The sequence below is a fragment of the Equus caballus genome, chromosome X, assembly GCF_041296265.1.
Source record: "Equus caballus isolate H_3958 breed thoroughbred chromosome X, TB-T2T, whole genome shotgun sequence".
NCBI classification, from domain to species: Eukaryota; Metazoa; Chordata; class Mammalia; order Perissodactyla; family Equidae; genus Equus; species Equus caballus.
This window is the reverse complement of record NC_091715.1, coordinates 1,063,897-1,090,328: the sequence shown is the minus strand read 5'-3', so window position 1 is coordinate 1,090,328 and position 26,432 is coordinate 1,063,897. Positions and strand designations below refer to the sequence as shown.

The 26,432-nt window shown below is 45.6% G+C and overlaps 2 protein-coding genes across 6 annotated transcripts in view; one reads left to right on the top strand and one right to left on the bottom strand.

Annotated features, from left to right (window-relative positions):
• ARSH (arylsulfatase family member H) overlaps positions 1 to 23,566 on the bottom strand; it is a 62,268-nt gene extending 38,702 nt beyond the window's left edge. For 2 of the 5 annotated variants that reach the window (XM_023634433.2, XM_023634431.2), the window contains exons 1-3: positions 23,266 to 23,566; positions 22,744 to 22,865; positions 10,134 to 10,193 (exon numbers count right to left, since the gene is read on the bottom strand). The gene's annotated coding sequence lies outside the window, so the exon portion shown is untranslated. Of the gene's footprint in view, positions 1 to 10,133; positions 10,194 to 11,154; positions 11,256 to 22,743; positions 22,866 to 23,265 lie in introns of those variants that run through there. The other 3 variants (XM_023634432.2, XM_070256790.1, XM_023634434.2) reach the window with 3 other exon arrangements.
• ARSL (arylsulfatase L) lies at positions 1,526 to 24,003 on the top strand. Its single transcript, XM_001495523.6, has 11 exons — positions 1,526 to 2,049; positions 4,276 to 4,316; positions 4,883 to 5,044; positions 5,911 to 6,032; positions 7,456 to 7,578; positions 9,190 to 9,613; positions 10,852 to 10,988; positions 14,157 to 14,291; positions 17,628 to 17,790; positions 20,197 to 20,318; positions 23,566 to 24,003. The coding sequence occupies exons 2-11, from the start codon at positions 4,294 to 4,296 to the stop codon at positions 23,922 to 23,924; spliced, it is 1,770 nt and encodes a 589-aa protein (XP_001495573.4). The 5' UTR covers positions 1,526 to 2,049; positions 4,276 to 4,293; the 3' UTR covers positions 23,925 to 24,003.
• The last annotated feature ends 2,429 nt before the right edge of the window (positions 24,004 to 26,432 follow it).

Here is a 26,432-nt window from a genome sequence, read left to right as displayed (position 1 = left end):
TGTCCTTTCTGGTTTCTAACCGGGATGGCTCAGCGGACTTCTCCTCTTCCCAATTTCCTGCTGAAAAAGACAGGAATGGGAACTTATCTGGATGAAACTCCAGGGTTTGACCTGACAGCTGTCAGTCTTCCTGTTTTTTCAGTGTAATGAGCTTGGGTCCCTTCTCCTCTCCTCTGATGATACCTTTCACTCCATTTTTTGAAGCTGCCATTAATAGGATTGAAGCACTTTTTTCTCTTAAGATTTATGATAAGTTTAAGAAACATATAGTTATTTAAAACCAGAAGCAAACACGTCCGGTATCCTCTCACAGCTTCACAAAGGGACGGCGGCTTAAAATCCCAAACAGATTAGAAGGGTCCATAATTAAAAGATTAAACATTAAGGGCAAAATTTTACTAAGACCTGTTGTCCTAGGTTCAAAAGAGATGTTGGTGGTTGAGATGAGAAGCACCTTTTTATAGATTATTTTTAAAATAACCAACATACACAAGACATTTGCTCCTGTGAACAAACCATCGATTTTACCCTGATGGGCATGTATGCTTTTCTCTTCATAACCTCCAAGCTGAAGTCACTATTTCAGGAACGCGTATTTCCAGATTGTCTTCTTGTGCGTGACCTCTAGGAAACTTTCACATTATCCGTGAAAACGTCCGCCTGTGAAAGGAAAAGGGAAGGTGGTGGCCCGCTGGAGAAAGTGAATTCTTATCCGCAAGGAGTCATTCCCTTTAAACAAGGTAGGAGGGATTTAATAAATGTGCAATAGAAGAAGCAGGAAGAGGAGGAGGCAGCGACATTCAGTAACGTGTAGAACCATTTTTGGTCATCACAATTTGGAGCATCTGGCGGGTGGAGCCCAGGGATGCTGCTCAACACCCTACATTGCCCGGACGCCCCTCCAGTAAAGAACTACCTGACCCCAAATATCAACAGGGCCGCGGCAGAGAACGCCGTCTGACCACCGAATGGAGAAAGTTAGGACGAACTTCAGGCAACCTGGGAGTTTTGACTTGGATCCTGGAGACTCGTCTCCTTGGGTTGAAGTGGTGCAAAAAAAAACAACTACAAGAGTTTTGACCGCCTTTGCGCATCAGCAATGCCATTTAGTCAACCCGGCACAGAGCGGTCTGCGTGCCCAAGTAAAGGATGCCCGTGGTGACTACTTTCCATTTGTCAAATTCATAAAGAATTTTTGCAGCTGTGTAGGCAGAAGATGGTTATTTGGCAAGCGGGAGTCTCCCGTCGAAACTCTACAGTGTTCAGGTCATAGGGACCAAAAATGCACGGCGACCGTCTTTACGGGATTCAACACCCAGAAGTGTGCCCCAAGTTCTTAATTGGAAAAGTCTTTGAAAAGAGTCGTTTTTTACGTGTGATCATGCCTGCAACACATATTCTGCTACCCTATGAAAAAAAAAATTGTGCTCCCTAAAGAATAGAAAAGAAAAAAGTTGGCATAAAGCCGGAAAGGGGTGCACGTGGTCGATCACATCGTTAGGCGGTTAAGCAGTTCCAGCCCGACAGATTCAGACTATTTCAATAGTCAGAGCTGTTTTCTGTCTTCTCTCCGCTCCCGGGGCAGACGCCAGAGGGGGAAAAACAAAACTAGGGAATTTAAAGAGTGTTCGGAGGAATTTTCAAGTCAATTGCTTTCCCAGTTTGGGGCAAAGCCAGCAAACAGCCCCTGAGAGTTGACCCACAGCCAGGAGGGTTTCATTCGACTGGTGAATGAGTGTCACTGTTTCCAGCTGTCTGGCATCCTTCTGCGAGTGTTACAGTTTGTAAATCAGAACAGAAGGGCTTCTGTGGAAACCTGGAACATGACAGACAGCGGGACACCTGGGGATTTCCCCGTCCAATCTCTCTGGACAACCTAACTTGAAGCCTTGCCGTTGCTTTGAAGAGTGAATCAGCTACGCACATGCGTGGACCGGACCAGAGGTCTGCAATCCAGGAGCCAGGGAGGGCCTCTCCTGGCAAGAAGACCTTCCCTCGGAGAACCAGCCGTGCTCGCTGGCCGGCAGCCCCGAGGGCACCCCCATTCAGGTAACCGGCTTTCCTTGGGTCCCCAGCAAGGCGGTTCCCACGTGTCCAGGGATGCCTGGCAGCTGTGCTAAAGAACATGCTGCTGCCTGGCACACTGGCTCATCTGGAAACATTTTAGAAGCAATCTCCTTAAAGACGATAAGCAACCATAGCCATGACAGATTGGGACCGGGGGAAATTTCTGAAAGGAATGCAGAATCAAGTCAACTAGAAAACGTTTACGGAGGGGCAAGACGTAATGATGCTAGACGCTAAGAGACTGGCGGGCATGTGGAAGTTGAAGAGATGCTGGATGTTAAAAAGTAAATGGGGGCTGGGAGCAGGGCCCCAGGGCACTGGCAAAGGCCGGCTTCCTGCTCCGAGGTCTGGAGGACAGCCCGGGACCAGGCATTGCAAATCCCTTCACTGGAAGAGAATTGAAGGCTAAATTATGGGTTACATTTCACCAAAGAGCTTTTCTTTCTCTTTTTCTGTCTCTTTCTCTCTTTTTTTTTTTTGTTTGTTGAGATATAATTGACAGATCTCATTGTGTATCTTTGACGTGCAGAAGGTGTGCATTTGATACATTTATAGGTTGCAAAATGGTCACGACAGTAGCATTTTCTGACACCTTCTTTACGTCGAAGAATTACCATTATTTTTTCCTGTGTATGGGGAACAATGAAGATCTAGTCTCTTAGCAACTCTGAAGTTGATAACACAATATTGTTGACTATATGTGCATTCACTCTCCAGAACTTATTCAAGTACTAGTTGCAAATTTGTATCCTTAAAGATAATCTCCCCAATTCCTCCACGCCCCTGGGCACACGGCCAGCCGGAGCCCGTCTGCGTGCTTCCTCAGGGAACAGCTCAGATAGGACAGGGTGAGGCTCACAGGAAGGCTGGATACACCCAGCTCTGAAACCCACCCAAAACGGATGCCAACATCGCATCCAACAACTGGTAAGCAGAGTTTCCTGGTCACCCCGAGGGCCATGCCAGGTCAACAGTCACAGATCCTCAGAAGTCCAAAGCTGGCTTCCCTCACGTCTTTGTGGTTCTGTCAACACACAGACAGGGTGCCAGGCATAGGCATTTTTATCACACAGCGTCATCCAGCCATGCTGACATTCCACCTTCAATGGGTTTCCAGGGAAACAGAACCAGAAAGTTAACCTGAGGTCAAGTTCCTGCAGAAAGCGAAAGGATTTGCACTCGTCTGTAGAAAGCAATTTGCATCACCAGATCATTGTGTAGACCAGTAAACCGACATATCGTTCCCCCTCCTATTATGGTTTTACACGGTTGACAGCATACCACACACCCTCCCTACACTCTTACTGCTTTCACTTAAAATATGTTAGATATAACAAAATGTGGTCCACCCATACAATGGAATTTGATTCCGTCTTGAAAAGGAAGGAGATTCTGGCACATGCTACAACATGCATGAACCTTCAGGACATGAGGTTCGGTGAAATAATCCAGTCACAGAAGGACAAATACTGTGTGGTTTCACTTCTATGAGGTCCCTAGAGGAGTCAAATCCATAGAGACAGAAAGTAGGTGGTGGTGCCAGGGGCTGGGGGAGGCGGATGGGGAGGTAGTGTTTCACGTGGAAAGTTTCCGTTTTGGAAGATGAAAAGAGTTCTGGAGATGGATGGTGGGGATGGGTGTACAACAATGGGAATGTCCTTAACGTCACTGAACGGTGCCTTTGAAAAAATGGTTATGATGGTCAATGTTTTTATGCATTGTCCAAATTAAAAACAAATATATATATATATCGCAGATCATTTCTTATCAATATTCTTATCACTTCATGAGGCATTTTCTTTCCTTGGCACTCCTGCTTTCTATATCAGGCATCAGAAATCTACAGTCCACGGGCAAACTCCACCTATTCTTATAAATAAAGTTTTACAGGAAGACAGCAACACTCAGTCATTTGTGTGCTGCCTGTGGATGCTTTTCAGCAACAAGAGTGGAAAGAACCATCTTGGTGGAAAAATCCAAAATCTTTATCATTTGGCCCTTGACGGACCCACGTTCTACGTCCTTAACACCGTGTCCAGCATTTTTAAAGCCTTTTCAATAGGGAAGAACACTCTTTGAAGAGGTTTTAGCAGTTGTGTTAAAGTTTTATCAACAGCCTCAGAGAGAATCAAAGTTTCCCGATTGCATTTATTACATTAGCTCATTGTCTGCTGCCTATGTTATTACGGACCCCTTTATTTCTTGCAGGAAATAAAAAGAGAGAACATGTTACATCGGGAACCCTGTCGGTAAGATAGGATCACGCAGGGTGATTCATCTTCACTTCGGCCTCTGCATTTCTTCATGTCACCTTCTCAGGATGCACTGATAACAAAGTGGTCTTGCTCAATTCATAACTGATCATGCATCTGGGGGCCCGAGTGTGGAATTCGTGATTAATATAAGTTTTCCATGCTCCCCTATCGGGGGGGGGCGGGTCTCAGGAAGCTTCAAAAAGAATTGCCTTACACTCTTCCCAGGTGGGCATCAAGCCTTGCCGTTGGCTACGTGTCTGGTTTTCCAGAGATGCTATATTGCAAATCTTCTTCTTCAGATCACGCCTTTATTTCATGACCCTGGGGAGTGGAACAGTATTGCCCTGCTGTTCACGCACACGCCCAGGGTCGCATCCGTAAGAGTATGAGCTCTTTTTAACTGAGAAGAAAACCCCAAATGCCTAAGAGATGTACTCAAATTCTTGTGAAGTAGGATGATAATATCAAAGACCCCCCAAAATAGTGACGCCACCTTCCCACTTCCAGAAGTAGTGTAAATGAAATAGAAAGTAGCATTCAGATTCAGCTTTCTTTGGTAGCTTGTCTTTCAGGAGCTGGCTGGCTGTGACAGTCGGTGTGCTCCTGGGTTGGAAGCCCTCGGCTTGCAGCGACTTACCCGGCTCCCGTCCCAACATCCTTCTTCTGATGGCGGACGATCTTGGCGTTGGAGACGTCGGTTGCTACGGCAACACCACCATCAGGCAAGGAACAGAGATTGTCCATCGGGTACCCCGACGCATAGACCATGATAATTCACCTAACCCTTGATGTGTGCAATCCGAACTTTAAGAGAATTCTGCATACATTTCTGTCAACATCCCCTAATCCTACCGTCTTCTCACACCAGCACTAACCCCGACTCAAATTCATCTCACGTATGACCAATCATTTCACTTTTAAATTTGATTTCCATCAGCACGATCCATGATGGACAACATTTTAAAACTCATTGCCGTCGCCTCTAAGCCAGAGACCAAAGCTTACCTCACTCTCCGGCCTTCGTCCATCAAGCCGAGTGCCCACTCACACATGCTCTGCTGTAGACAGACAATTCCACGTCCTCTTCATCCCAACACGTGACACACCCATCAGTCATTGCTGGTCCGTCTGTCTGAGAATGATGTCACCCCATCAGCTGGGTCACATTCGAATTGTCCATGGAGACCCAGCTCAGGTGCCCCCATGAAGCTAGGTGTGAGTTCCACCCTCGTGTACGACCTACAACGCGTTGGTGCCATGAGGTCAAATCTTCCAGCCAAACACTGGGAGTCCCAAGTAAGAAGGCACCCTGGACCCTCAATTCTGGATTTCCCATGATGCCCATCTCAGTACTGGTAGTGCATTGTGCAGAAACTCAGTAGATAATGTTGAACCGAGTTGATGTTTCTCTGACGGTTCAGAAGACATCTGAAGTACTTGCCATTGCCTTTTGGTCATTCCTAAGAACACCTTGACGTATGAAACGATGCCCGGCAGATTTTCTATTAAATAGCATGTAGCTACGCTTCTGGGGGAGCCTGCGTGTTTGTTTGCTAAGAGATAAAACTGTTCGTGTCTCCCTCTGCAGGACTCCAAATATCGACCGCCTCGCAAAGGATGGTGTGATGCTCACCCAGCACATCGCTGCGGCGTCCGTGTGCACCCCAAGCAGAGCTGCCTTCCTAACAGGCAGATACCCTGTCCGATCAGGTTTGTCCTTCCTCAGATCTAACCATGGGCCTCGAGAGGACCTTGCTCCCTTTAACTCCTGCAGTACAACTATTAAAGTCTGGCTCCTCCAGCACGGTGGGAAGGAAACTGTTCAATTCCCCCATATTTTTATCATCAGATTAGAATCTGTAGGAGCTATAGAGCCTCACAGATTGTGGGGTGACACAGGCAGGGACTGGCCCGTTTGCTTGTATTCTGTAATGTGAGTAACCACATGAGGCAGAAGTTGGCAGACATTTCCTGTAAAGAGCAAGATCTTAACTACTTTTTGGTTCACGCGATTGTGGGAGCTGGCAAGTCCAGAATCTGTAAGGGCAGGACAGCAGGCTGAAAACTCAGGCAGGATTTGATGTTGCCGTCTTGAGGCGGGATTCCTTCTGTATCTGGAAACCTCAGTTGTTGTTCTTAATACCTTCAACGGATTGGATGAGGCCCACCCACCTGATGGAGGGCCAGCTCCTTTAGTTAAAGCCAATTGATTGGAGACGTTAGCCGCGTCTACAAAAGACCTTCATAACAACACCTAGACTAGTGGATTTGTGCTGGAAGGACTGGAGACTGCAGCCTGGCCAATCGGACACATCAAACAGACCCTCACAGACCCCCACATATACAGGTCTCTGGCACCCTCTCATGTCTCAGGGATGAAGGAATCTTGGCCAACTTAAGTTGAAACACCTCAACTGTCTTTGTTATGGCCAAGAGCTTTTTGGCTTCTGCTGGTCTTTGCTGAAGCAGATGCATTCTCAAACTTTTGGAAGATCTCAGAAAGCATTCTCCAAGTTGTACATGAGGATCACTGAGAACTGCATTGACTCTTTGAACCAGATGAGTCTTCTCTAGTAAGACCGAGTTGCATTCATCAAAACGGTCTAGGAGGCATCGAGCATCTTCTAAGCCAGTGGGTCTCGACTGTACACTCCAGGTCTTTAGAAAAATATTGAATCTACCTTTTAATACGCTTGGGTAGAGGTCCTGGGTATATCTGAGGCAGGATGAATGCTACCTGTGGCTCCTAACCTTGTCAGCACAGTAGAATCATCTGGGGGATTCTCAACCAACCATTGAAAATCCCAAGATCTACCACTGGCTCACATCAAGAGTTTGATGAAATCATAAAACCACTTTTAATTCTCCTTCCTTTCTCATTTAATTCTCTCTTTGTTTATAACCCTCACATAACAGGAATAATAAGTCCTCTCACTCACGTCTTCAACTAACTAACCATTTCCTTTGCTGCCAAAAATGCAACTCATGAGGCAACACCACGGGGGGAAGTAAATTTCCAATCTAATTTTGAATAATGGAGATTTTCATCAAATATTCTAAACTAAAAAAACAATAGTGGGGACACAAAAATCGATGCGTGATGGTAACGTTTCTTGAAAATGATTCCCCAAAGGTATGGTTTCCAGTAATGGCTATCGTGTTCTTCAGTGGACCGCAGCATCCGGAGGCCTTCCGACAAATGAGACAACTTTTGCAAAAATATTGAAAGACACAGGTTATGCCACTGGACTGATAGGTATGCACATTTTTAAAAGAATTAAGCACATTACTTTTATATGGAGAGTATATTTAACTAAAATGAGTGAAAATGAAATGGTTGTGATGCAACTGGAATTTTCCATGACAGAAAGCTCCATGCATACATAAATGACGTCACTACCTAGGCTGCTTGGTGCCAAGTTGATGCTCAAGAAATAACAGCTTAATGAAACAGTCAGCATTTTATACAATTTGCTGGTGCACTATGACAAAAAAAATCAGAATTTTTTTTTTCTGATTTTACCAAATCACCAACAATTTCCATAATGCTGTTTTTCCCTATTTTCCACATAGAAACGTGACTGCAAGGCTTAGGACCGCCCTCTCTGCTTCCATAAATAGCACGCTTATCTTTCGACATGTCGACAAACCATGTCATGTATACAATGAAATAAAATTGAGGACAATAGCGTTTTGAAAGGGGACCAAGTGGTCATTAGCCACATCATGGTATAGTGATAATTTCTAGTAACAGTGCCATTTATGGATCACAGAGAGCAAGACTAGCTGATTCACTGAATCCCAAACCCAACAGACTCACTATCATTTTCTAAGACAGAAGAGTCTATCCTCACGGGATATTCCTTGAGAAATCCTATGAGGTTCTTGGGATGGCACACACCGTTGGGGTGGTGAGAAGACACACAGGGTCTCTTTATCAACACCCCAGTAGTGACAGCAGAAAACTAAGCATCCTCCATTGATTGAACTTGAAAGTTGGGCTCTGGGCAACCTATCCCCCTGTCCATCACGTCCGCCATGCCCCTGACCATCATTATAGCGGTTTAGCAAAGAGAGGGACAATTCCAAAGTCAGGAAATCTTTTACCCACGCTGGTGATATCAGATTACGTTTTCTAGAGCAATCTGACCACTCTGTGCCTTCAATATTGCTCTTCCCCACAGACCGGTGCAAACCCAGGTGTGGCAGACTGAATAACAGTCACCAAAAATATCAGGTCCCAAATGCTGAAACCTGCACATACAACTTTATATGGAGAAAAGGTCTTTGCAGATAGATATGATTAAGTGAAGGATCTTGAGATGGGGAGATTACCCAGGATTACCCAAGTGGGCTTTATATGCAAGGACAAGCGTCCTTTTAAGAAGGAGACAGAGAGATTTGACTTCAAAGAGAACACAGTGTGATCACGGAGGCAGGGATGGGAGGGAGGCGGCCACCAGCCCAGGGACGCCTGGAGCCCTAGAAGCTGGAAGAGGCAGGAAGGACCTTCTCTTTGAGCCTCTGGAGGGAGCACAGCCCTGCCACCCCTTCATCTCAGACTTCTAGTCTCCAGAACTGGGCAAGGATGAACTCCTGTTGTTTTAAGCAACCAAATATATGGTAATTTCTTACAGCAACACAGGGAATGAAAACACCACGTAATGCTGCCATGCAGGGTCCTTATTCCCCTGAAACAATGAGGCCAGGTTGTGATGCAGATCACAGCAAACACCACCCCCATCCTTCTGCATCCCCACCCCGTCCCAGCACCCAGACGAGTACTTGGAATGTGGCGAGCACACAACACCTACTTACCAAGTGATGATCAGCCAGTTGTCCCACCAGCATACTTTTCCCCTTTCAGGAAAATGGCATCTGGGTCTCAACTGCCAATCCTCCAACGACCACTGCCACCACCCACTCAACCATGGATTTGACCATTTCTACGGAATGCCCTTCTCCATGATGGGAGATTGTGTCCACTGGGAACTATCAGAGAAGCGCGTGGGCCTGGAGAACAAACTCAACTTCTGCTCCCAAATCATGGCCATCGCTGCCCTCACATTCACCACCGGAAAACTCATCCACCTGATGGCAGGCTCCTGGGCACTGGTCATCTGGTCAACCGTCGCCGCCATCTTGCTCTCCGTGAGCTCATATTTCACGGGGGCCCTGATTGTGCACGCCGACTGCTTTCTGATGAGGAATCACACCATCACCGAGCAGCCCATGCACTTTCAAAGAACAACATCTCTTATCCTGAAGGAGATCTCCTCCTTTGTCAAAAGGTGGGTGTCCAAGGGGTCACCCTCATCCTAACCTGCTCTGCTTCATGACGAAAATGCTTCGAAAAAGTCTTCTTCTCTAACGGGTATTAGAATGGTGAAAGACGGAAAGAGGTTTTCGGTAACATGGGGCATGGATGATGTTCTGTTGACCCCAACTGGATGATGTCCATTGGCACAAGGGACAGGTCAGTTGAAAGCTGCTGCTGCTCTCTCCGACTTTGGGGCCAGTCCCATCCCCTAACCACCCCCTGATCACCATGGACCATATTTAACTAACATGACAAACGGAGTCACCTGAACAGCCTTTACAATAAATTCTAAATATTTTCAAAGCTCTCTCATCGGGACTGAGATGTCCTGTTGCTAACTTCAGACTAGATGTCAAGTTGAGTGACAAAGGGACCAAGAGAGACACCAGGAAAAGCTTCAATAAACACAGGCAGTTGCACGCTCCCCATGGGTGACGCCATCGAACCCCCGCTTACCTGGTGCCAATGAGGTTCAATTCAATTGAACTTACCTGGTGGTGAAGAGGTGATCATGTTCCAGAACGTTCCTAGAGAGTTCTTGATGGCATCGCCTAGTATGGGTCAGGGATGAAGCCGATCATTAGCTTTCAAATTAAAAAGTTCAAAAGGTGATCCCGATGTGCCCTAAGTAAACCTACGAGCTTCACCTTTGCTTGTCTACTTAGATTAGACCATAAATATCAGGTAGAAAGAGGAGGAAGCTGAGGCATTGCCTAGATAGAGGATAATCAAACTGAAATTAATAACCTACTATGTGTCATTTTTAAAGTGTGTTTTCTCCATAACTATTCATGCCTTGAAAGCAATTATAAAGAAAAACCCAACGTGCAATATCACTTATTCTGTAAGCTAAGGCTTGAGGCAGGAAAACGTACTGAAATAATTGAACGAAATAACGTCAAATCAGACAGTTGCCTGGGGTTCTCTGTTACTTTCTGTTGTCAGAAGTACACAGAGTTAGAAAATGATAATATTCAGGAGAAAAGAAACATAAAATCCGTGTGGATTTTTCAGTAGACTTTGGAAGTCAAAAGCCATCACAGAACGGGAGTTCTCCATATTGGCTCTTGGAGGACAGAGCAGCAAAGACATCTGAGTAAGGACTTGACCGTCTAGAACCGTATCCTGGCTCTAAGACCTCAATCTCTGTCTTACCAAAAAACAAAAAATAAAATAAACCCACTCTGGTTGCTTTGTATGTATTTTTAGAAACAAGCAAGGACCGTTCCTCCTCTTTGTCTCTTTTCTGCAAGTCCACACCCCTCTTATCACCACCGAGAAGTTCGCTGGGAGGAGTCTCCATGGGCCGTACGGCGACAACACAGAGGAGATGGACTGGATGGTGGGTAAGTGCCTTTTCCGGGTGAAAACGTGAGGGTCCCTCCTTCAGAAACAGCGGGAGGAGAGGAGATAAAGAAGAAGAAGCTAAGACAACGAAGGCTGAAGATAGAACAGGCAGTGTAAGAACTGCCGTCTCCTTGAACGTTAAGGGTCTGAAGTACGATCACATACGTCTTCATTCTGTTTGGTTGCTCTTCATGACGTGGTTTTAGGTGGGTTGGTTTTTCTGTTTTCCCCAGGACACTATAAAAGCCCTGTGGGGTGGGACGGTCTGATCTTCTCCTCCCACTGCCTCCCCGTGGGCTTCCAACAGCACCTGCCACGACAGAAAGTGAAATAATCTCGAGGGAGGCACTGCTTCGGCAAACACATGGATGCGGATGTAGTCAATTCCATGCTTCTCAGACAAGGGCTGGGGTACCCTTGGGTTTATGTGGTGGTGGGCCAAGAGGAGCTGCAGAATAACTGTAATCAGAGATTTTAGGGAGAAATGGACTTTTAAAAAAATCTTGTAAAAACGCCATTGTGGGAGGCCGGCCCCGTGGCTGAGTGGTTAAGTTCTTGCACCCTGCTTCGGCGGCCGGGGGTGTCGCTGGTTCGAATCCTGGGCGCAGACTTGGCACCGCTCATCAGGCCATGCTGAGGCGGCCACCTGCATAGCACAACCAGAAGGACGTACAACTAGAATATACAAGTATGCACCTGGGGGGCTTTGCAGAGAAGAAGAAGAAGGGAAAAAAAAAAAGAAGATTGGCGAGACAGATGTTAGCTCAGGTGCCAATCTTTAAAAAAAAAAAAGAAAAAGGTCATCTTGGAATAAAGTACATGATTTCAATGAACTCCTGGGAAAAATGAGGGAAGTTGGAAGACGTGTGCAATAATTCATTTCACGTCCCTTTTGCAGAGAGGCGTCACCTCGTTCCCTTCAGGACAAATTCACTCACCTTTGTCACTAGGGGTCCTTAGTTGGGGAAGATTAAGAATCGCTGGAAAATAGAGGCTATTTTACGTGATGTCAAATGTTGAATGTTTAAAATTGAATTTGCAATGTCACAATTTGGGGAAAAATTAAACTAATAAATGTGCCGAGGTATGTAATTGAACGCATTGAATTCTAAAGACTTAAACTATGGTACAGAGTTAAGAACCCCGTAAGTTCATCAAGATAAGGAACTTATCATGAGATACCTCTAAAGAATCTTTTAAATGTCTTCACTTTCTCTCTGTCCTAATTTAGAGCTCAATCTAAATTTTTAATAATTACTTTAAAAATTGATAATTTTTGAAGTAAAAAATCATTCTAATAATGTAGATAGGTGGACCACAGGGGGTTTTTAGGACAAGGAAACCATTCTGTGTGATATTGTAATGGTAGATACATGATACTATGCATTTATCAAAACCCATAGAATGGACAACACATTAGCGAAAATTTTTTAAAAATTTGTACCTTTTGCCCACCTTCACCCAATCGCCCCGTCCCCTGCCTCTGGCACCCGCCACTCTTCTCTGTTTCTATGAGTTGGTTTTTTTAGATTCCACATATAAGTGAGATCCTACAGTGTTTCTCTATCTGACTTATTTCACTTATATAGTGCCCTCAAGGTCAATCCATGTTGTTGCAAATGGCAGAATTTCCTTCTTTTTTATGGCTGAATAATATTCCACTATAGATACATTTTATATATATTATACACATATATGTATCTTTATCCTTTTTTTTTTTTTAAAGATTGGCACCTGAGCTAACATCTGTTGCCAATCTTTTTTTTTTTCTTCTTCTCCCCAAAGCCCCCCAGTACATAGTTGTATATTCTAGTTGTAGGTGCTTTTGGCTCTGCTATGCGGGACGCCACCTCAGCATGGCCTGATGAGTGATGCTAGCTCCGCACTCAGGCTCCAAACCAACAAAACCCTGGGCCACCAAGGCAGAGCGCTCGAACTTAACCACTCGGCCATGGGCCGGCCCCCTTCTTTATCTTCTTTATCCATTCATCCATTGATGGACGTGATGGTCGTTTCCATATCTTGACCACTGTAAATCCACTAGTCCCCCCTTTTGTTCAGTTTTACTTTCCATGCTTTCAGTTACCTGCGGTCAACCACGGTCCAAAAATATTAAAAGGAAAATTCCAGAGAAATAATGCATATGTTTTAAGTTGCATGCCATTCTGAGTAGCAAGATGAAATCTTGAGCCCTCCTACTCTGTCCCACCCAGGATGTGAATCTTCCCTTTGTGCAGGGATCCGTGCTGTAGACGCCACCCGCCCATAAATCATTTAGTAGCTGTTCCAGTTATCAGACCAACTGTCACAGTATCACAGCGCTTGTGTTCAGTCACCCTTATTTTGCTTAATAATGGTCCCAACGAACGAGAGTCGCGATGCTGGCATTTAGGATACGCCAAAGAGAAGCCATAAAGTGCTTCCTTTAAATGAAAAAGTGAAAGTTCTTGACTTAACGAGGAAAGAAAAAAAATCATATGCTGAGGTTGCTAAGATTTACGGTGATTTTTGTTACAGTATATTATTATAATTGTTCTGTTTTATTGTTAGTTATTGTTAATCTCTTTCGGTGCCTAATTTATAAGTTAAATTTTATCATAGGTCTGTAGGTAGAGGAAAAAATGTAGTATATGTAGGGTTCGGTACGATCTATGATTTCTGGCATCCACTAGGGGTCTTGGAACATACGCCCCTCAGATAAGAGGGGACCAGTGTAGTGATGCAGTGAACATGGGGGAGCAGACATCTTTCGTGTGACTATAAGAAACACAGAGCCACCTCTGACCATTCTTCATCAACGTCCACACATGTCCAACGGCGTTTCAGCCTTCTTCCCAGACCCCCTTGATCCCTGTCCATTTTTCTTTGTAATCTCCCTTGGCCTCACTTTTTAGTTTTTGTCCTTTTGTCCTCTGTAGCAAATACCCTGTAGCTGGCCTAAATCTTTTTGCAAACAGAATGGGCATACATAAAAACATACATCAATCTGAGATCAAGGATGCTCCGATTAGCCAAAATATATTACTTCTCGCTTCCATTATTATGCTTTGAAACTAAAGACTCATTCTCATGGAGAGTTCCAAAATGCAGAAGCACACCCCGAATAATTTGGTTATTCAGACAGTCGTCTGTTTTTTGACTGACTCAAACACATCTATTCTCTCCAGGGCAGATACTTGATACTTTGGACGTGGAAGGTTTGACCAACAACACCCTCGTTTATTTTACATCGGATCACGGGGGATCCTTAGAGGCTCAACTCGGAAACAACCAATATGGCGGCTGGAATGGGATCTATAAAGGTAACAATGAGAGATTCCCAGCTCCTTGTCTATGGTCTTCCCCTCTTCGCTACAATTCCCAACCCTTCCAGTGGAGCGGGGCCACCCACCTCAAGAGAAGCATATACTGTTAACCAAAGACTTTGCTTTTCTATTCAGGGCAGAAATTACAATTTGTCACGCTCAGATTGGAATTTTTTTGCACAATTCCGTGTTCACAGGACTGTGCAACCATCCCCACTACTTAATTGCGGGACATTTTCATCACCTCCAAAAGGAACTCGGTACCCAGCTGCAATCATTCTTTGTTTTCCCCTGTGCCCAGCCCCCAGCAACCGCTAACTTATTTCTTCCTCTATATATTTCCCCACTGTAAACATTTCATGTAAAGGGAACTTGGCAGCATGTGGTCCTTTTCAACTGCCTTCTTTCATTCAGCATGATGTTTTCAAGGTTCATGAATGTCATAGCGTGTGTCAGTATTTCAATCCTTTTTATGGCTGAATAATATTCCACTGTATGGATGGGCCACATTGTGTTTATCCAGGCAACTGCTGACGGACTCAGGTTTGAATTTTATATTCAGGCAAGGCATTCAAGGACGGTGAGCACCCCTGGAGGCCACAATATATTCAAACTAGGATTCTATTGATCGTGGACACGATCTTATTTGATGTATCACAGAGATTGTACAACATGCTGCCAAAAATAACGTGGTTCAACACTTTCTTTTTCATTTAGAAAGCTTAATCTTTTTCATAATAGTGAAAGAATTTGTTTAGACCAACATTGGCACATATGCTTAACATGCATTGGTCAATTACATACATAAAAAGGAACATTATATACAGTTATATGTTGCTGAATGACGGGGCTATGTTCTGAGAAAGGCATCGTTAGGTGATTTTGTCATTGTGCAAACATCATGCAGTGTACTTACACAAACCTTGACGGTACAGCCTACTGCAGGCTATATGGTACTTATTTGAATGGGACCACGGTTGTCTACACGGTCCATCATTGACTGAAACGTGATGTTTGTGATGGGGTGCATGACTCTCTCTATACGCAAGTTAAATATTTTAATGCCTTCCTACAACTTCACCTTGGGAGTCCGACTCCACTGAAACCCTTTTCATGTCACTGTCATCTATGTCCATATTTCCTCTACCCAGCATCCTCCACTGTGCCAAACAGCGTGTCAGCAACACAGCCCCTTTTACAACCAGCTACTCTACCAGCCCACAAAGACATTTCTTCCCCTCCTCTGACTCCACGGTCTGCGAGTTTTAGTGCATACACACAGGGAATGGCAGCTAGCTGTTCATGGTCACCCAGCCTGCAGCTATTGTCAAAATACGTGCACCTAGGAATCTGGGAAAGATGGCGTATGCATCCTGAAAAAAGGTCTGGTCAAGGATTTGGAACTTACCAAGCAAAGTCACAAAAACGGGAAGAATTGAAATGATCATTGTGGTAGAAAAAACAACGGTCCCCAAAGATGTTCACATCCTAATCCCCATGTGGCAGACAGAATAATATCCCCCAAGGACGTCCACATCCTAATCCCCGTGGGCTGGACAGAATAATGTCCCCAAAGACGTCCACGTCCTCATCCCCGTGGGGTAGACAGAATAACATCCCCAAAGACGTCCAAGTCCTGACCGCTGGAACCTGCAAAAACTTTATATGACAGTAAGGACTTCACAGATGTGATTAAGAATCCTGAGATAGGAGACGATCCCAGATTATCCAGGTGGGCCCAATGTAATCACAAGGGTCCTTAGAAGACGGAGCCAGGAGGGTCTGAGTCAGAGAGAGCGAGAGCGAGAGGGAAGGAAAGAGGGAGAGAGACATTGGGAGATGCTACACTGATGTGCTTGAAGATGGAAGAAGGGGCCACAAACCCGGGAGCGTGGTGACCTCCACAAGTTGGAAAAACCAATGAAACAGTTTCTCCCCTGGGACCTCCAGAAGGAACTGGCAAGGTGAGGCTGGCATTAGGGCCATCAGAAGATTGACTGTGGGTGAAAACCATCCAAGGGAAACATATATGAATATGACTGCATTCGTTTTCTGTACAAAATACTGTAACAAAATACCAAAGACGGCATAAACAACAGAAATCTATGCTCTCAGAGTTCCGGAGGCCAAACGGCTGACAGCAAGATGTCAGCAGAGCCATGCTCTTTCGGAAGCTTCCAGGGGAAGACTCCTCCTTGCCCCCTCCAGCTTCTGGGGGCGGCCGGCAATCCGTGGTGTTCCTCGACCTGTAGATGCATCCTTCAACCTCTTCCACCATTGTCACACGGCCATCTTCTCCTTGTGTCTCTTCTCCTCTTCTTATAGGGACATTCGCGATTAAGCACCCACCCTGATCCAGTAGGAACTCATCTTAACTAATCACCTCTGCAAAGACCCTATGCACAAATAAGGTCACATTCTGAGTTCCTGGAGGGTACACCACCAACCTATCATTTAGGGGTTGGGGGGGGGACACCATGAAACCCAAACCGGTGACAAAGACGAGAAAAACATCCAAGCCGTAAAGATGTAGAAACCAGAGAAATGCGATGGGCTTCCAAGGAAGGCATTCACAGCGGCATGGGCAAGAAGAACGAGTGAAGAGTGAAGGGAGACGGGGAAGGATGACAAATAAGCACAAAGATGATACGAAACAGAACAGGTCCCGAGACAATCACATGGATCCCACGTGACATAATGCTCTGGAAAACCACCAACAGCAGGGAGAAAATATGAGCAAGATAAAATGCTTTCAGGGATGCAACTTAGGACTCCCAAAGAATTAGTCTCATAATTAAGAAGTCTGAGAGAGGGTCTGGCTCGGTGGCACAGCAGTTGAGTTTGCATATTCTGCTTGCGTGGCCCACAGTGTGCTGGTTTGGATCCTGGGTGCCTACCTAGCACTGCTCATCAAGCCGTGCTGTTGGGGGCGGGGGGGGGGGGTCCCATATAGCAGAACTAGAAGGACCTGCAACTAGAGTGTACAACTATGTACTGGGGCTTTGGGAAGAAAAAAAAAAAGGAAGATTGGCAACAGATGTTAGCTCAGGGCCAATTTTCCTCACCAAAAAAAAAAAAAAAAAAAAAAGTTGTTTGAGGGAAATTGCAATGTCCCCGTGTCACTCAGCAACATGGAAGACCAACACCCAGGTTAGTAAAGAATATAAAAATCTAACCTCTCTTGGGGAGGAATTTAATGTTGTCAGGTAATTAAGAGAAAGAGAAGGACAGAAAGAGAGAGAGTTTTAAAAGAAGCAAAATGCTTAAGTCACCCAGGGTAAGCAACTACTTCTGATTTTTAATCAGATTCTTTCTGTTCATGTTTAAACACAGGTGGCAAAGGCATGGGAGGCTGGGAAGGTGGGATCCGAGTTCCAGGAATATTCCGGTGGCCCGGGGTGCTGCCGGCCGGCCGGGTGATCCACGAGCCCACCAGCCTGATGGATGTTTTCCCCACTGTGGTCCAGCTGGGGGGCGGCCAGGTGCCCCAGGACAGGTAAGGAGCAGCCCAAGAAAGCAATTCAATGTTGCAAAGAGACAGCACGTCTGTGAAACATCACCGTCTCTTTTGCATTGTGTGAGCCATCCCTGAAATGAGCATCTGGAAAAATGCTTCAGTCCCCGAGTACTATCTACTGGGATCAAATGTCTGCTTCATGTGTGCTCAAAATGTCCATTTCCCTTCTCCTAACGCTCACGTGGAGCCCACTTTGTTGTAAGGGTGATTGTCATTGAAAAAATCCAACCATTCATCACAAGAAACTACTTTTGATCCAGTGTGGTACAGACTTTTTATATGATTCCACTTATGCTTGTCTTAAAAACTTCTGAAAATTTGGGGGCAAACAGAAAGAAGATAAAACTATTTCATAATCTTAGTCTAGAGATGAATACATAACTAAATGGTATGACGCACAGATATATACATTTAGAGATGTTACATATTCATATATATTTTATATATATTCTTTTTTTTTTTTTTTTTGGTGAGGAAGATTGTCCCTGAGCTAACATCTGTTGCCAATCTTCCTGGGTTTTTTTTGGTGAGGAAGATTGTCCCTGAGCTAACATCTGTTGCCAATCTTCCTCTTTCTGCCTGAAGAAGAGTGGCCCTGAGCTAACATCTATGCCCATCCTCCTCTATTTTGTATGTGGGATGCCACCATGGCATGGCTTGATGAGCGGTGTGTAGGTCTACACCCCGGATCCAAACTTGTGAACCCCCGGCCACCGAAACGGAGCACGTGAACTTAACTACTATGCCACTGGGCCAGCCCCAATATATATTCTTTATATATTACTATATATAACATACATTATTTTATATACTTATTTATATGTATTTAGAAATCTTTGCACACAGACAAAAAATTTAATGGCGCCATGGTATTTTCTTTCAACCACCCTCTTATAGATGGACATTAGCCTTGCTTTCAAAAAAAAAAAAAAAATACTGTTTTGTCATTTTACTGCCTGACATGATTAGCTCCTTAGTAAAAATCTTGGAAAGTGAATTCCTGGATCAAAGAGTACGGCCACTTATAGGTAAATCTCTTGATACATTTTGTCAGATTGTTTCTAGGAATTGCTACCAGCCATGTGACATGTGAGAGTGTCTCTTTTAAAAACAACAGAACAAAAATCAATTTGAATAGTGGATATGTAATTTATTTATTACATATATAAAGTACACGTGGGTGTTATCATTTCCATGCCTTCACTGGAGAGATTGAATATTTCATACCTTTACTTCCCATTCTCCTTTTTCATTTCTGACATTGAATATCTTGCCTCTGGTTGATTTTTTTTTTTTTCCTAATTGGCTGCTAGCCTTTTTATTAATTTATAACATTTGTTTTAAAAATAAAAAACTTTGTCATGTATATTGCAAATGTGTTTCACTAGAATCTAAAATTCAACCATATATTGTTGGTTGGTTTCATTGATATGTATGTGTATATACACATAAACATACGCACTTTTGTGTACGTGTGTATGAATATGCATATCTGGAGGGGAAATTATATATATATGGATATACGTACACACACATATATATCCATTTATTATAAATATTTATTTTAATGTTATTTTACATATGTTATTTATTTTATTAGAATGTATAATAAAACAATGTGTACATATTATTATATATATTTATGTGTATGTATATTATAAATATATAATACTTAATTTTAATAATATGATATATAATAATAATATATATACTTTTATTTCATTTTTTTCATGGAAATTCTGGCCAAGTCAATCTACTTGGGGTCCTGAATTCTCTACCTTGACCAAAAACATTAATCCACTTAGAGAAAAAGACTCCTGTTTTATGGTTCTTCTCAAGGTCACAGCATCTGTAAAAATCCGTCGTCGGTATTCATGATTAAATTTTGAGACACAAAGTCCTGAAAAGTTTTCAAAATAATTTAAGGGAAATCAGAGTCATTGCAGTTTTCCACAAAGGCATTTCCTTACCTTCAGCTGCACAGGATGTTAATGATGGAGCCCAGCAGACGCACATATTCATTATCACCGGTTTAGCGCACAGCGAATAGTGGACGAGTAACAAAGAAACCCAGATCCGTCTGCCATCCCGGAGCAATTAACCACATAATGGGGAAATAAAATGCGCAGGACCATCACGCACATCAGAACTGGGGGACCGAGCCTTTCCGTAGTTTATTTTTGCATCCATAATAAGGTTGGGGGGGTGGGGACAATAATTTCAGCCCAGCAAGCTGGTCCTCTGTGATCTCGCAGCCAAAGGTGATGTTTGCAGGGGAAAGACGTGGCTGCCCGCCCCAGTGCTTCCCCAAGCTAATGTTAAGTGCTCGTGCATCCCTGCCAGAAGTCCTTGCTTTGTCACTGGGGTGCTGTGTCCTGCCTGCAGGGTGATTGACGGCCGGGACCTGCTGCCCTTGCTGCGGGGGACAGCGCGGCACTCCGACCACGAGTTCCTGCTGCATTACTGTGGGAAGTTTCTGCACGCAGCCCGGTGGCATCAACGGGACAGTGAGTAGGCTGGGCGACGGAGTCACCTCTCGGCCTCGCTTCTCATTCTTCTGCTTCGTTACGCGTTCCATCTTCACGCCAACTCTTCGATTTCCTTCTTGGCGGTGTTTTTCCCTCCCGTCAGCAACATCCTTCTAGCTGTCAATCATCTCATCGCTATGAAATGGGAGTTGTTAGCTGTGGTTTAAACATCCTGTATGGGATTTTCTGACTTTCCTGCCTCCCACTATGACATGTGAATTGCAACTGTTTCCATCACACACATCCTGACACACGCATCCTAGCACAGTCTGTCTTTACCTTTCAAATCTGTTCTCTTAATCTGGATTGTTTTCTGCATCTTTTTTTTTTGAGGAAGATTAGCCCTGAGCTAACATCTGCTGCCAATCCTCCTCTTTTTTTTGCTGAGGAAGACTGGCCCTGAGCTAACATTGGTGCCCATCTTCCTCTACTTTATATGTGGGACGCCTGCCACAGCATGGCGTGACAAGTGATGCATAGGTCCACACCCGGGATCCAAACCGGTGAACCCCTGGGCCGCCGAAGCGGAACGGTGTGAACTTAACCTCTGCGCCACCAGGCTGGCCGCTGTTTTCCACATGTCTTAACCACCTTAATTTAATGACACAATTTCTTCCTTGTGGTAAGAATGACAACTTTGTAACATAAGCAGCAATGTGCTTGCTGAATAATTTTTGTGTTTCCAAATTTTCTGGGCTGTTCTGGACCAACCTTCCTTGCAAAAAAAACAAAAAATTATTTACAAGTATTTTTTTTTTTAAATCCCACAAGAATAGGAATTCCATTGCCTTCAATGGTTAAATTAACCTGGGGGGTGGCGGAATTGGTATTTTGACAATATCGAATTTTCCCAAATTGAAACATATTATGTGTCTCCACCGTAAATGTATCCACTTCACCAAGCCCTCGGTTGCCTTGCCGCGTAATTTCATTGTATTTTAATTGTATTTGTGTTTAATTTGTATTTCATTGTATTTTATTGGCCTCTGCGTTTATGGCTCCAAGCTCCATCTTCACCTAACTGGAGTTGCCAGAGGTCTTCCGTTTTTAAGAATCATCTTTAAAACTCCAGCTCTTGGATTTCCTGAGAAACTGTGTTTTTCACTTTTATCAGCGATGACCTTCTGCTTCCCCCTTTGTCTTCTGATAGGAGAAGTTCACCTGTTTGAACGTGTTCTCTTATCCTCATTTTTAATTCCCTCTCTATCACTCCGCTTTGCCTCAGTATCTCCTGTTCTCTGAATTTGCTTTACAGACGCGGTTTTCTTGGTTCTTCCCTTCTTCCAGTGTTTGGGGAGGCCTAGCTCCCGCTTGCCATTCGACTCACTTTGATTTCTTCCTTCTTCAAAAGCATCCCCTCCACATCTCCCATCATCCGAATCAAGAATGAAAGAACAACGCATAGAATCCCCTTTATTTGAGGAAGTCACCAGATGTGATTTTTTTTTTTTTTACGGTCTCCCGCCCTTTCCCCTCCATCCTTTTTAGTATTATTCTTCTCTGGGATGATTTATATGGCTACCTTTTTGGGCTTTTAAAATTGCATATTGTAAGTTTCCCCACTTCTTTTTAAAAACTTTCATAGCCCAATCTACAACCATTTCTGCTTAGCGGCACAGAGAATGGGGTTCACCCTCAGTGGCCACCCCACTGCTCACCTCTCATCTCTTGGTCATTGGGCAAATATTTCCGTTTTCTTTCAAGGTAAGTAGATGGGGAGTGTATTCCTACCATCCACCCCTCTTGAACTTGTCTTCCCGGGTCCACTCTTCACCCCACATCCATTGTCCACTGAGCATCCTGCAGAAAGCCTTCCTGAGACCGCCCACTGCCCATCCATCAGAACCAGCCCAAATTCCTCCTTGTGACACGAGCTAGCCCCTCCCCATCTCTGAGATGTCGGCTCTGCCTATGGGAGCCCTCAATCTCCAAGCTCCAGCTGAACTGTGCTCCATCATTCTAGGACGGGCTAAGCTAGTTCCTACCTCAGGACCTTTGCACGAGCTGTTCCCGCCACCCAGGACACTCTTAAGACCACTGAGTCTCCATACGGCTAGCTCATTCTTGACGTTCATGACCTGAGTTCAACGGGGGCCTCCTTCCCAAAGCGACAAGAAGCTGCAGGGCACAGCAGCTCCTGGCACATATCGGGACATGCCGGATCTCACCTTCTGTCCTTTCAAAGTCGCTTGCAGAGGCCGAGCTAGCTCTGGTGCCAGCTGCCTTCAAGTGGGAGTCCTCCCAGACTCTGGAGGTTGTTCCAGCGAAACTACCTACCAAACCAGTCATTCCCTCTTTTTTTGTAAACAGCATTGTGGAGCTATAATTCAGTCTCATCATCAGCTCGGGCGCTATTACAAAATGCCACAGACCAGATGCTTTATCAACAACAGTTATTTCTTACCGTTCTGGAGGCTGGAAGTTCAAGATCGAGATGCAACCTAGTGGGGTTCTGGGCTCTTTTAGTGGGGTGAGGGCTCTCTTCTGGGATGCACACGGCCACCTGCTCGCTGGGTCCTCACGTGGCTGGAGTACAGAGAGGGAGCAAGCTCTTTTGTGACTCTCCAAGATCATGAATCCCATCGGGGGGGCCCACCCTCATGACCTTACCTAACCCTGATGACCTCCCAAAGGCCCCACTTCCTAATATCATCCCATTATAGGGTAGCATTTCAATGCATGAATTTGGGAGGGGGACACACACATTCAGTCCACAACATTCTCGTACCATAAAATTCACCATTTTCAACTGCACCATTCAGTGGCCTTTAGCAGATTCACAATGTGGTGTAACCACCACCTCTGTCCACTTCCGGAAAATTTACATGGCCCCCAAGAAGACCCCATACCCAATCGCCATCACTCCCCATTCCTCCCGCCCCCAGCTCCTGGCAACCACTCACCCACTGTTTGTCCATGGATTTACCTGTTCTGGACATTTTCTATGAATGTAATCACACACTACATGGCTTTTTGTGTCTGGCTTCTCTCACTGAGCATCATGTGGTCAAGGTCCCTCCACCTTGTAGGCTGTGTCAGCACTTCATCCCTTTTCATGGCCGAGTAATATTCCATTGCATGGAGGGACCACACTCTGTTTCTCCATCCACCTGCTGACAGATAGCTGAGCTGTTCCCACCTCCTGGCGACTGTGAATCATGCCGCTCTGCAGCAACGTGTCTTATTTCTCCACGTCAACCCTCTGTGATTCTTGTCCTTGCCGCAGGAGGAGCAGTATGGAAAGTCCACTACGTGACCCCGGTGTTCCATCCAGACGGAGCTGGCGCCTGCTACGGGAAAGCGGTCTGCCCGTGCTCAGGGCACGGAGTATCCCGGCACGATCCACCTTTGCTCTTCGACCTCTCAAGAGACCCTTCCGAGGCCCACGCCCTCACGCCGGACACGGAGCCCTCATTCTATCAGGTGATGCAGAGAGTCGGGAAGGCCGTGGAGGAGCACCGCCGGACGCTCGGCCCCGTTCCACTGCAGCTGGACACGCTGGACAACGTCTGGAGGCCGTGGCTGCAGCCCTGCTGTGGCCCATTCCCCCTCTGCTGGTGTGATCAGGAAGGTGACGGAAGGTGAACGCCTGCCCGGGACATCTGGGTCCCCGAGTCCTGCAGTTATGCCCTGGGGTTGAAAATAAAACTCTGCTGTAAAGTTACGTCATCAGCTTGTGTGGGGCTGAACAGTTTCACCAATTCGAAGAGGAACAGGGAAGACGCACAGGGGTCTCCGGTCTAGGGAGACAGAGGCTCTCTGTCCCCATAAAGAGCTCAAGTCCCCAGACAAGGTGTTTCCATGTCATATGGATTTGCAGACCAACAGCAGGTGGGCACAGAGGTAGCAGCTGTCCCCCGCTACGGTGTGGCCGGGGCCAAATTAAAGAGCGTAGGTGTATCATTTTCAACATCGATGAAGACATTTCAAATTAGAACTGTCGACGCAAATAAATCCAAAATCAATTATAAATCCAAATTGGGGTGAGTCTATTATGAGCCAGGTTTGAGGACTATAGCCCTGAGGCTTTCCTTCCCCAAAAAAGGAAGGGCACCCAAGAAGTGGGGTGTCCTCAGACAGAGTGAGTATATGCCATCTTGGAACAAAGAGCATCTACCACGTGACAGGAATGTCCCTTTTACTCCTGTCAAGAGACACTTAGCCGGTACAGCAGGTCAGGGGTCAGCAGGTCAGGGGTCACAAGGTGAGCACAGCAGGTCAGTAACTAACCCTCAGTTCCCAGGAGGAGATGCTCATCTTTAAAGAAATGCAGATACGGGGGATACTACATGCCTATCTGTAAGGGCATCACTCTTGTCTTGGGGACACGGTAAATATTTAAAGCACACGGACCATGCATGGTCAACAGGCCACATCAGACCCTTTTGGAAAAACAGGGTCAGGCCGAATTAACCCCATACCAAACGGCTTCCTCAAATACTCCCATATATCCTATTGCTTTTCACTTATTAGAACTATTTCTAAGCAATTCTCCTTGGTGAACAAGTGTCCCCAGGGACTGGAGGAAACTCACAATTTGGGAGCCATGCTGGACAGTCAATGTCGTACCCACCCTTTGTTGAGAGGTCCCTGCACGATGGGGTTCCGTCGACGTGGGCTTTGCAAGGACCCGCCCCAGATAGGACGCCGGCAAGGAGAGTGTGGTGGGGAATTTCTTCCAGACTCCGTCCCGTCATCTTCCTCTCCATCCACAAACCACCACACGTGCCTAGTCCCAGCCCGTCTTATTCTGCTTGAGCTGAAAGAACAAACAGCACACATTGGGCAGCTAACCAACAGACACATATATATTTCTCCCAGTTCTGGAAGCCAGAATCTGGAATCCAGGTGTGGGCAGAGCTGGTTTCTCCTGGAGCCTCTCTCCTTGGTGTTTGGACGCTATCTTCTCCATGTGTCCTCACGTGGTCGTCCCTCTGTGCGTGTCTGTGTCCTCATCTCCTCTTCTCATAAGGACTCCAGTCCTGTTGCATCAGGACCCACCCCAATGAGCTCATTTTACCTCCATCACCTCCTTAAATACCCATCTCCAAACTCAGCCTCATCCTGAGGTCCTCGGGGTCAGGACCCCAACATGTGAATGTGGAAGTGGGGAACACACACCATTTAGCCGGTAACACATTCTCTGCTGGCGTGGTGGTGATGCGGGGTCGGTGAGCCGAGGAGTCGAAAGAAAGATTTCTTAGACTCTCAAGATCTGGCGGTAGTGCTCTTTTATTTAGAGAATAGTGTGGAATAGCATGGGGACAGGACCCATGGGCAGGCAGAGCTCCTGCTGCTGCCCCGAGTTGAGGGTTAGGGCTAATTTTATAAGTCATGGGTACGTGACTTATTTTTACTGGAGAAAAGAAAAGATGATGTAAAAAGTCATTAAATGATTTCAGTGCAGATGGGGTCTGGTTATTGTGCGGTCATATAACTTTAGATACGAATCTGGCCATATAGATCGGCATGCAGGTGAGGATGCCCCGGGCTTCTCTCCCTGGGGCAGTCCTAATTCATACCATAAAAAAAAGTCCACTGGGTCGTATAGTTTGGCATGTAGGCCAGGTCACCTTGGGCTTCGCTAGCTGGGGCAGCCTTAATCCACATCAGTGGGATCTGTCTGGCTTTCCAACAGTTCTGTCTGCAAAGACAAGGAACAGCCAGGCCCCACCCCACCTCTCCAAACCTAAGGGTGTCACAAGAAACCCCCCACCTCATTACAGCCTCAAGCTCACTCTCCTCAAATTATCCAATCCCAGGTGAGCAATGGAGAACCTCCAGCCTCCAGAAAAAGACGTTGTTCACAGCCATCAACCAAGCCAAATCCTTCTCTGGCTAGCTCTGCTTGAGCCAATTCCCCTTTCAGGTAAAGAAAGAAAGAACAGCCACCCCCTATTCCTTCCCCAGGGCCCCAGGTCCTTTCCCCCTGATAGCCATGGCTTATGGAACATGGAGCCAGCACTTTCACCCAGCTGTGCCTGCATCCTTGGTCCACGGAGCCATTTAGCATCAGCTGTGGCCCCGTCACCTCCCTCCGTGCACCCCTCCACATCCTTGCCCCCTATGGCCTTGTCCCATGTGGCTTTGAAA